Source organism: Vespa crabro, chromosome 6, assembly GCF_910589235.1.
Source record: "Vespa crabro chromosome 6, iyVesCrab1.2, whole genome shotgun sequence".
Taxonomy (NCBI): domain Eukaryota; kingdom Metazoa; phylum Arthropoda; class Insecta; order Hymenoptera; family Vespidae; genus Vespa; species Vespa crabro.
In genome coordinates, this window is record NC_060960.1 from 1,694,218 (window position 1) to 1,705,602 (window position 11,385).

At 31.6% G+C, this 11,385-nt stretch overlaps 1 protein-coding gene and 1 long non-coding RNA gene across 3 annotated transcripts; one reads left to right on the plus strand and one right to left on the minus strand.

Moving 5' to 3' along the window:
• Nucleotides 1-27: 27 nt before the first annotated feature.
• On the minus strand, nt 28-5,478 carry LOC124424588 (melanotransferrin). 2 transcript variants are annotated; one of them, XM_046963874.1, is made up of 9 exons: nt 4,638-5,478; nt 3,866-4,278; nt 3,615-3,732; nt 3,365-3,544; nt 2,775-3,292; nt 2,523-2,687; nt 2,331-2,419; nt 1,905-2,245; nt 28-1,809 (listed from the first exon to the last, which is right to left on the minus strand). In XM_046963874.1, the coding sequence occupies exons 2-9, from the start codon at nt 4,268-4,270 to the stop codon at nt 1,169-1,171; spliced, it is 2,457 nt and encodes an 818-aa protein (XP_046819830.1). In that variant the 5' UTR covers nt 4,271-4,278; nt 4,638-5,478; the 3' UTR covers nt 28-1,168. The 2 variants fall into 2 exon arrangements, with proteins under 2 accessions (XP_046819830.1, XP_046819828.1); XM_046963872.1 differs by having other exon boundaries at nt 4,517-4,937.
• A 3,266-nt stretch (nt 5,479-8,744) lies between these two features.
• Nucleotides 8,745-11,167, plus strand: LOC124425076. The gene is made up of 2 exons (XR_006942420.1): nt 8,745-10,523; nt 10,638-11,167. It is a non-coding gene; the product is annotated as an uncharacterized LOC124425076 (long non-coding RNA).
• The last annotated feature ends 218 nt before the right edge of the window (nt 11,168-11,385 follow it).

The following is an 11,385-nucleotide window of genomic DNA, read 5'->3' on the forward strand; positions in this document are numbered from 1 at the left end:
TGATTTCGGACGAAACATGAAATCAGATTTTCCTTATAAAATTTTTTTATTATTTATTATTACATCGTATACCTTGTAATCATGTAAAAAAGAAAAGACAATATCTATTATTTATATACTTGCTAAGTCGATCTTTTCATCGATAGCGTGATCATCGTGTTAGGAAACATAAGCGTCGTATTTTTATAGAAATTTTATTTAAATCCTGATAATGTTATGATTATTGTTAGTTTACAAAAAATGAACTTAAATAGACGCGTTGATTGACTACTGCCGATTTAAATTTTCGCACGGCATAGTTAGAATCCATTACGAATCTTAAGTAATATCCTGGACGAGACGGGCAGCGGATATTACTTAGCGATTCTGAAGCTTCACCGATGGCCAGTAATCGTTGAGAAACGCAATTTGAATAATATCCTCGACGATAATTGCTTCGATCACGAAGAACACAGTTGTTGTTTCCTATTACTCAACAATATCACCTTCATTAAAACCAATTAATCCCTTTGCCATAGCAATCTTAATCTTTTTCAATTAAACATGTTCTAGGGATTGTAAATATATTTTTTTTTATTTTTTCATTTAAAAAATAAGTATCGTTTTTTTTTTAAGAATGACATTTTTTATGAAAATATATTATACTTATCTAAAGATAAATAAAAATCGTTTGACAATCAAAATGGACGGTTTCGTTTCTTTGGAAAATTAAAATAAAGTGTGTCTTCGTTTCGTATTCATTTTAAATATTAATCTCTATCTACGTTAATAGGTAATGTATTAAAAGATAATGTTATAAAAAATGTTGATATGTCATAAACGGACGATTTTCGTAAGCATGTGATCTTACATAATATATATATATATATACTTTTTCGAAAATGGACGGATTGTATTTGCATCGTATAATAATCAATATCTTAAAATAATTAGGTATATATTACCTACGGTAGAAAAACAATTATAAAATCTATAAATAGACATCCTACGCGATGACTAACAGTCACTTGTACTTTTCACGCATATGTTAAAATCACATATGAGAGACTGTGATCTGTGAATGCGTAATATTTAAATATACTTTCGAAAAATACGAGATTCAATACCGTAATCGTAAGTAAAAATTATTATAAATTTATATTTTACAAATATTACGAATTTAAATCTTTTATCTAGCGAGCATGTAAGTTAAGGCAAACATTATTAAAGCAGCAATTATAGAATGCTCTAAAGCAGCCGCTCCAGCATTGCAATCTACGATTCTTCTAGCTCTCATAAAATCTGAACCAAGATATGCGCTAAATTGTCTTTTTTCTGGTGGAATAACTATTAATTGTTGCGTTGCATCTTGAAAAATAAGATCGCTATAAGGTGGAATGCTGTAGAACATACTAAAACTAAACTCATCCGGATCCTTCCTACCATACAATTGTTGTGCATAAATAAAGAGATTTATATAGGCATTTATTTGTGTCTCGTTGTAACCATAATAACCACCACGAGTGACAATCGCATTAGCCGCAACTTTTCCTAAGTTACAATGTTCGTAATCCGTACTTGGCCGACGAGTACCATCGGGACAAAGTAATTCAAAATCTTTTGTAAATGTATTACGCGCCCAAAATTCTCTTCTTTTACCATCGGTATTTTCGGCAACCGTTGTATGCTTGACGAATGCTACATCACCACCTCCTTCAACCAAACATCTAAAAGCACCAGTATGTCCAAAGTAATCTTCCGAAGCGTCTCTTCGACAGTACCTATAACTTTGTCCGTGACACAAGTCGCACATATTATCATATGGAACACCTGAGATTATAAGACAGACAAAGTAAACGATTAAAAAATTTATTAGAGTATCACATCAAAATGATTGTCATAGACGAATAAATCCAAAAACTCACCTGTATTATACTCGGAACTTAATGCACCTGGTACGCACGATTTTGTGAAATATTCGGCAGCTGCGCGTACGGAATTGCAACCATAGCCTCTTATCCATTGATTTGAAAGAAGGTACGCCAATGGATACACCCATCCTGCTGCAGTATTAATTCCAGTATGACACGTATATTTGTTTTTAAGATACGTTAAATCCGTATTGTCGTCTTTCTCCTTCGCAACAGCAACTACATAATAATCCGGTGTACCAAGATTATATACTTCGGATATGAAAGGAATTAATTCGAAACGCAAGCCAGCGGTATATACATCGCTAGCATCTAAAACTGTTACGTCGGCAATTCTAAAATGATTATACAACTTAACATAATATATACTTTGTTATTTTATGGATTATACTAATCATTATTTTAATTTGTTATACATACCCATTTTGTATCGCTTGCATACAATTTATTTGACTATATCCCTTATGACACAATAATTCTGGTTTCAAAAGTTGGGCTTTCAAAGCTATCTATAAAATAATCAGAAATATTCTAATTATACATTCTCCTTTGGACTCTTTTACTATTCGATTAATTCATTTATAATAGTAATTTAAAAGTAATTAAAGTTACCTTCATCTTTATACATTTCTCCAATTCATAATCGGATGTAACGCACAAGGTCATTCTATTCACAGGACATTGACGTACTCCTAGAATAGAATCTAATGATCTACCTAAATATCCTGTATACGTTTGATCTTTTTCAGGCAATAATACAAAATCTTGAGCAGAATCCTTTAATCGTAGAAGACACAATGATAAGTACGTGAAGTAGTTAAAAATGCGTGAAAATTATTTAAAAAAAAAAAAAAATATTATTACCGAAAACATTAAATTATGATGAAGGCCATACTTTGGAGCCGATTCAAATAAATCAAATGTTTCGATCGGTTGTATATTTGTTGTTTCAGAATAATCGTTGGATGGATAAGTATTATACGTATCATTGTATTCTCTATTCCAAGAATTCGAATTTGCATAGCCATCATCAAAACTTCTATCATATTCGTTATTTATATCCGTATTATATTCATTTCGATTATTATATATAAAATCTTTTTCTCTGTATCTATCTTCATATCCCGGTCTGTTTTCAAAATCATCTTGTCGATTATCAAAACGATTATTATAAATATCGGTAAAATTATGTTTTCTGTTTAATATTTTAACCGCTTTTACAAGAAATTTTTGATACAATCTGCGAATTTCTATTTTCGTTGCAGAAGATGTTACTATTGCACGAGAAGGAACAGTACCCCAATTACAATTTTTATATTCATTTACTGATTTTCGAGTTCCATCCTTACATAATAATTCGAATTGATCTTTTGTAATATTATCTAGAAAGAAAACAAATGTAACATTAATAAGTTTTTATCTGTTGACTAACAAAAATTTATGTGGATACTCACTGAATTCAAATGTAGATGATGTCATTTCTTGTACAGTTGTGTGAACTAAAAATGCAATTTCTCCGGCATTCACTAAGCAACGAAAAGCACCCTCATATCCTGCATAAGGATCTGCATTTGTGCATTTATCAGTTGGTGCTTTTCCAATACAAAGTTTGCATAATTGGTCAGAGTTATCACCTAAAATACATAGATCATTGTTTAAGCCTTTTACTTTTATATAAATATTATTTACACTATAGTAATATACCTAAGGGATTATATTTATCTATCAATGAGTTTACTGCACAACTTGGCCCAAAATATTTAATTGTAGATTTTACATGATTATTACAATCAATTATTTCCATTCCACCTTGTTTCATTAACTAAAACAAATATGTTAATATTATTTTTCTAATTAATTGCATAACTAAATAGATAAAATTAATTTAATATATTCTAGATATATATATATATATATATATATATAGTGTAACATTTTTATAAAATTTCCTTTACCGTGTGAATAGGAATAATCCAACTGGCGAGAGTACCAACTCCTGCAAAGCATGCTTTTTTTCCTCTAAGATTTTCTAATGCTTGTACATCTGGTAAAGATCCTTTCTTAACAACAGCAACGGTATATTGATAACTAACACCATTTTCATACATTTCTTGCATGATTGGCACCAAACTATGATAACGGCCTGCTATAAATACTTCTCCGGCATCTAATGTTGTCATTTCAGCTTGTTCCTGATCCAACATCGACATACATTCTTCTTTATTAAAAGCTTGTTTACATTTCACTGTAAAATAGTTCCTTCCAAAGAAAGTTATGTCACGAGCAACTGCATTCGAAAAAGCTTCGCACTTGTTTTGTTCATCATCAGAAACTGTACACCATGTCACTGTATTATTCATATTCAATCCTGTAAATGAAGTATTTTCATTTTATTACAAGTTTTAAAATAAATGAATACGAAATTTGTTAGTATGTTTATGGTATTTTTCACTATTCATTTATTTATATTATTAAGAATAAGAATGTTACATCCATAAATTATTATATAAATAATATAAATGACTAATATAAGCGACAAAAGTTAAACAACTTAAATTTAGGTTAATATCTAAACTTCTTTATAAAGATGAATATTTCATTAATACCATTGATACGTGTACAGATAAATATGAGGAATATTAAAAACACGTAGCCTGTCCACATTTTGAATGGACGATATTCAACAAACGTTAACACCAAATTTTACTAGACAACGCCCATTGATACCTCTATTGAAATTAAAGATGTTCGAGTCCAATTCGATTTTTCAGAAGATCAATTTTTTGTATTAAAAGATCGATCTTTTAAATCGATTCTCTGCTTGCTCTCAAGATTCGATTCAGAATCGATTTTTTCCAGTGAATCGAAGAATCCTACAATAAAGGCGTGTTCGAAAAGATGACGACATTAGTGACGCAGGGTAGACAACCTGTCGTTGTTACCAACTGTTACTGCTTTAGGCTCCATCTGGACTATTCTGATCAAACTATTCCACTACACTGTATTTTGCGTAATGTACCAAATTTTTTATTGTTGTTCATGACTTTTCGCCCGAAGTGTATGTGACTTCTTCAATAATAATTATGAATAAAATATGAACTACAAAACAAACGGAAAATGTCCCTATCATGCGTCTATCGTATCGGGTATAAGTTTGTTTGCTTATTCCCTTCTCACACATACGTAATAATTGTTTCGTGTAAATAAGACTGAGTAGTATTATTAGTAGTAAAGTATTGTAAGCGCACATTTTTTAATCTCTCATATGTATATCTTTCTTTGATGACACATACGTCTTGCAGTGATACGTGCTAGATACGACGTTGGTACACATTTGTTTTACGATAAATGCCTAGTAAATAATAAATATATTTGACACATAAAAATTAGTATATAAATCTGCAACAAAAATAAGAATTTGTTTAATATTTTCTTAAAAATAATGAATATTTATATATTATATTATTTTAAAACAAATTGAACATTAATTTATTTCCACACTATTTATGAAGTATAAGTCCCAGCACTTTTTTTTACGTGTTTCTTCTGTAGGATTAATCCAATCTAATTACTTCGACTATTACTACTACTATTACTACTACTATTGATAATAATAATAATATAATATAATATAATATAATATAATATAATATAATATAATATAATATAATAATAATAATAAAAATGTATTTAAATATTATTTATATATATCTAGATATTATTTAATAAATTTTATGTTATAATAGTAAAGACAGCTTCGACTTATCATGAATAAGAAACAATGTGGAAACAAATGCATTATGATCATAAGATAGTAAGATAAAGAAAAACAATAGCGGATGAAAACAAAAGAAACGTTTTCTACTATTCTTTATATGTCGCGTTTGTTTAAATGGGCAGTCACACGTACGTCCACTACGTAAAATGGATACATTATCCTTCGTGTCTCGCATTTCAAGATTACAAGATATTTACATTACTTTCATGCCTCAGACTACAAGTTCAGATGTTCAAAAACAATTGACTACCGCATTGTTCCCGGCACCTGTGGCGCCTCCTCGCAGTTAATATTTATTCATTGTTTTTGTGTTATACAAACCATATGTTAGTACGTGTTTTTTAATCCTTTTTTGAATTACGAATACGATGGGTGATAAAAAGAAGAAGTTTAGGAGCCAGAATCGCTCTGGGGAGAGGAGTATTTCCAAGAGATTATGTATATTCGAGGAAATGATGGGAGAAATGCTGACTAGCATTGCATCCATTCAGCAGACCATGCTGAGGAAGGAGTTGCCGGTATCATTTAAGGAATATGATGATTTAAAGGCTAATGGAAAGGATTCTATAAGCTAAGAAGGTATATTTGCTCATATTTTCTTTCAGGGTTTTTCTCTTGGCTAAGAGGCCGATTTATATCATTGAATTAATATACACGAGAATTTAATTCTTTGATAACGCTTTATTCAGGCGGATAAAGATGGAATCTGTTGTATCGGGGAGGTAAAATAGATTCTTATATGGTAATCTGACTTTATCTGGAAGGTAAAGAGATGATGTTTGCTTTAATTATCCGAGAGATAATTGTAAACAAACAAACAAACCATGAAAAATAAAAAATACTATTTAAATAAACAGTCACGATTTACATTGTGTCGTGGGCTAGCCTTGAAATTATCATTTGAGGAAGGGGACACTGTAGATCTGGTCTCAGAAGAACCTTTGGAGGATACACCAAGTTTGAGAGCCACAAGGGTCCCAGGAACAACTAGTGTACTGAAAGATGTGACCAACAGCCAACATAAGATCTTGTTTGGGGCTATTGACACGGAGACCACAATCGGTAGTTCTGAGGCTCAGATTAATGAAGGAAAGAAATACCCTGGTGCTAGTCTGAACAGTGAGGACAAGGATTCTCTGTTAAAGAAATACTCTAACTTAAAATGATTACACACAAATTATCCTATAAAACTTTTATATTTTAACATTTTACGTATCTTTACATCTTTACGAAGATAATTTCTTAAACATTAGTCTTTGTAATTTTGCTTTGTATGATATTTCATATAACTATTGCCGAGATGGATGCCCGGTTTTTCGGGACAAGTATCACAATAGTATGTTGTTTGATGTCTTTTGTCAGGCAGACTTTACAATCCTTTCTAACTTCTGTTAGAATGTTATGCAGCTTTCCATTCAGGCAAATCTTTTCGGAATCGGAAGTTGAAGTTGAATTTCGATCACGTGTTTGGTGAAAATCTCCAGTCAGTTGGTGAACTAAGGTTTTCACATACCGCAAGTGATTAAGCGGCTGTTCTCTTCTCTGATGTTCAGTGGTTTTATAAAGAATATATGAATTTATTGGATAAATTTCCAGACTCCAAAAAAACAGTTTACACCACCATTTCAAGGACTTTCTTAAGAAATAGTACGTTGAGGCATACTGATCTGCACGATCGACACCGCCCATATGTTTTATATAATTTATTACAACATTAGACTTTTTGACGGTAATTTTAATACCACTTCGTAAAATTCTTTTTACAGTGCTCATTCCTACATTATTCCAATTCAAGCACATGACAACTCTCTTGTCCTTCCATGCTAAAACGAAGGTATTTCTTTATGCTACTGTCGATTTCTTGCGGAATTTTGTTTTTTTTTATTTGATTTGGCAAATGCTTCTTATTCTTTAAGATTGTTCCTGTAATGTGACATTTCAATTTGAATAATTTTTCAACCAAAATAAAGTTGGTGTAATGCCGATCGGTGAACATATGGTGAGCGAGAGTCACCTCTCGAATTGCAGCATTAAATCATGTGGTGAGTGAGAGTCACCTCTCGAGTGCAGTAAGGTCGTCTGTATGAATTTGTTTGTTTTCCGTTTAGTCTATGTACTAATCCCATGGTGTTTACCAAACTTCTGAAATCAGTCGTAAACTATCTGCGGTCACGGGGTTTTTTATGAATGTTATATTTGAATGACTTTTTATATCTCGGTAAGTCAATAGAAGAGTGCGGGGACAATCTTAGATAGACAATTGCTTTGCTCAATCGTTTAGGTTTTATTGTAAACCTTGAAAAGTCAAGGTTATTACCTGAGATTAGATGTAGATATCTAAGGTTCTTTACTAGATTCATCCATTATGAGAGTTAAGTTACCAGAAGAAAAGAAGTTCAGATGAGTAATTTTGAAAAGAGGCGAATTTTTAAGATTCGGAATTTTGCTAAGTTGATTGGTTCTTTGATAGCATGTTGTCCGGCTGTTGAATACAGTCTATTACATTGTAAATGGTTTGAGAGGGCTAAGGTTCGAGCCTTAAATAATAATTGAGGGGCATTTGATGCGACGATGACGATGCCTAATTGTGTCCAAAAAGATTGGGATTGGTGGAAGAAGGTCACATCGGTTGCTAGTATCAGGGAATACAAATTCATTAGGATAATATTTTCGAATGCTTCACTGTCAGGCCGGGGGAGCTTTCTATGGTAGTGAAAATGCCAATGTATCTATCCAAATACAAGTCAACTTGGAATGTTGACCCGGTATTTAGTTTCACTGTTCCCGTTAGATACATTGTCCTTGAGAAGGCTGCCTAAGAAACTAATAGTTCTTTTGGTGTTAGGTACTGCGCATAGGGCGCAACCTCTTATCTTAATAAAGATATCTAACATAGATATTTTAGAGTTGAGAGTTGAAATACGGATTTCAGACAGGATTAAGACGAGTCGAGAAGTACCACACCTGGTTTTGAGATTTCCCTTTTTCAAGGAGAGACCAGAGCTTTGCATTGTCAGGATTCTGATTGAAGGTGACGAAAATATTGAGGGGGACGACTGATACCTTGTTCGTCTTTTTTCAAAAGCCACACGATCCAGTGAAAAACGAGACAATAAGTCGCTGGATAAAAGAAGTGTTAATATCTTTTGGAGTAGACAAGAAGTTTACGGCTCACTCTACGAGGGATACGTCAACGTCCAGGCCGCATGAGAGAGGTGTGAGCCTGGAGGAGATTAAGAAGGTTGCTGGTTGGTCCTACAGATCCCAAACATTTGCAATATTTTACCTATAGAGACAAATAACTTCGCGTCGTTTATCTTCTAGATAACTAGATAATATATGATACTCTCTCAACAATTAAAACTTATTTTTTCTGTTTCACTTGTCATTAATATAGTTAAGAAACATTTAAAAAGCAAAAAGAAAGAAAAAAGAGATTTTTGTTTAAAATGTTAGGTCTAAAAAGCTACTCTAAATCTCGAAGTACGAGATATAAAAGATAATTGCGATCAAACTTCAACCACCTTCGACGGGCTCGTTCAATTATCCTTCAATTATCCTTCGTGTCTCGCACGAGAGATATTCCCTCCCTACTATCATCCTAAAGTACCTAGTCTGACAGGTGAAACATAAAAATAAGTCGGCTATAAACAAAATAAGTATTAACTGCGAGGAGGCACTACAGGTGCCGCGTGGTAATCAATTATTTTCAAGCTTTGAACTTGTGGTCTGAAACATGAAAGTAGTGATACTATCTTTGTAATCTCTCGTGTTCGAGATACTCGAATAATTGCGTTCAAACTTGGTTCGCCTTCGGCGAGCTCGTTTGATCCTTCAATTTTTTCTTCTTTTGTTATTATGAATTACTGTCATTATATGTGTCATGATGTACACAATATATTGTTTCTTCTTTTTATTACTATTTTTATTACTATACTATTACATTACATATTATTATTATAGTAATAGTAGTAATAATAGTAATAAGATGAAATGAACTTCTACAGAGGAAACCATAACAAAACAGCGCTGAGAGAAAAATCTCATAGATAATATGGACACGAACTCGTGTTTTAATATTTATTAAAAATAATGTATAATATATATGTTCACTAATTATTAATTTTGAAAGAATAATCGACAAATGTATCGAACAAAATTATACTGCTACTAAAAACTAAAATTATATATCTTATCTAGCATAGATCACCGCGACATTCACGTCAGCCATCAGTGGAGAAAATAAATATAAAAGATTGAATAGTAATATTAACACATTCCGTACGGGTCACGAGATTTTCATGTTTTTTTCGACTAAAACGATGACTTAAGCAACCAGAGATAAATGTTTTTGTTACGTTACCAGGGTAATGAAGCCTTGCGCGTTCTTATGACAAATGATTAACGAAATAACTGAATGTTGATATTCCGAAAATCCAAAAATAGTCAATATAGCCAGTACATCATTAGATTTGTGCCGATCGTCGTACGTACCGTACCTTATAAAGTGTTTTATTATTGTACATTTTGGGATTTTAAAGTTCGTGTTTTAATTTGAAAGGAAATAGCTTTTTAAAAATCGTTTATATTTTTAATTTGTTAGTGAAAATTTATAACAAACAGAAATGTGATATTTCATTACAAATTTGGAAAGATAAAAAAGAAGTACAAATGATTTCGACAATTCATAAATTTGAAATGGTTGAATGTACTGGATATAAAACCATGCAAAAACCGAAATGCATTGCAGACTAAATATGAACGGTGTCGACCTTGCTGTTCAGTATCTATCATATTACACAATATTGAGAAAAACAATTAAATGGCCAAAAAAGGTAATATTATATCTCATCAACTGCGGTCTGTTCAATGCATTCAAGATCTATAATTTGTGTAATAATGAAAAAATGAAATATAAAGATTTTTTACTCGCTATAATGAAATTATAGACGACAGAAGAAAAATCCACAGATACAGTTATGAATATAGGACAAAGTATTTTAAATAAAACAAATCATTTACGCGTCAACGATACAGACTCTCTGATAATATGAAACATCATATACTTGAACCAATGACGAGTAAAGGCAAGAAGAAGTTCCCAACCAAACAATGTAAAGTCTATTCGTCCAATGGAAAAAGGAGTGAAACAACTGTTGCAAATTGTGTCGAACACCATTGCACAATGGAGTATGGTTTACTAGATATCACACTCTAAAGGATTATTCAAGTAGTAAAATAAATAATAGTTAAAATGTAAAAAGTTTTTTATAATAAATAAAAGTATAAAATATATGTAGTTATAATTAAGAATAATTTATTTAAATATAATACCAAATGTAAATTAAAAATGTGCATATACACATCATATTGCTTGCCAAGCATGCTTCTGAAGCGTTCAAAAATGTGCGGCCTTGGGAGCGCATTGAGTGCGCAGAGCGCCGTATGCAATGTGTTAAATAAAGAGAAAAAGAGTAAATTAGTTCATTATTTTCGTTTACATCGATACAATAAAAAAAACAAAAAAAAATAAATAAAACACCGGAATCATTTACCCTCGAATGTAAGATTTCCTGAATTATAAATCTAGGTGCTTACCAATGTACTACACATTTTGTTTATAGAATCTTTATCTTTTTAGAATATAAAATCTAAAAGAAACTACACGATTGAACACGTATTTCCTTATTTTTACTA

Excerpts from the sequence above, each read along its gene's own strand:
- LOC124424588 (XM_046963872.1), bottom strand. The coding sequence starts at position 4,574 with ATGTGGACAGGCTACGTGTTTTTAATATTCCTCATATTTATCTGTACA. Across the intron at positions 2,420-2,522 it reads AGAAATGTATAAAGATGAAG|ATAGCTTTGAAAGCCCAACT; the intron begins GTAACTTTAATT and ends ATTATTTTATAG. Across the intron at positions 2,246-2,330 it reads ATGCAAGCGATACAAAATGG|AATTGCCGACGTAACAGTTT; the intron begins GTATGTATAACA and ends TAATCATTTTAG.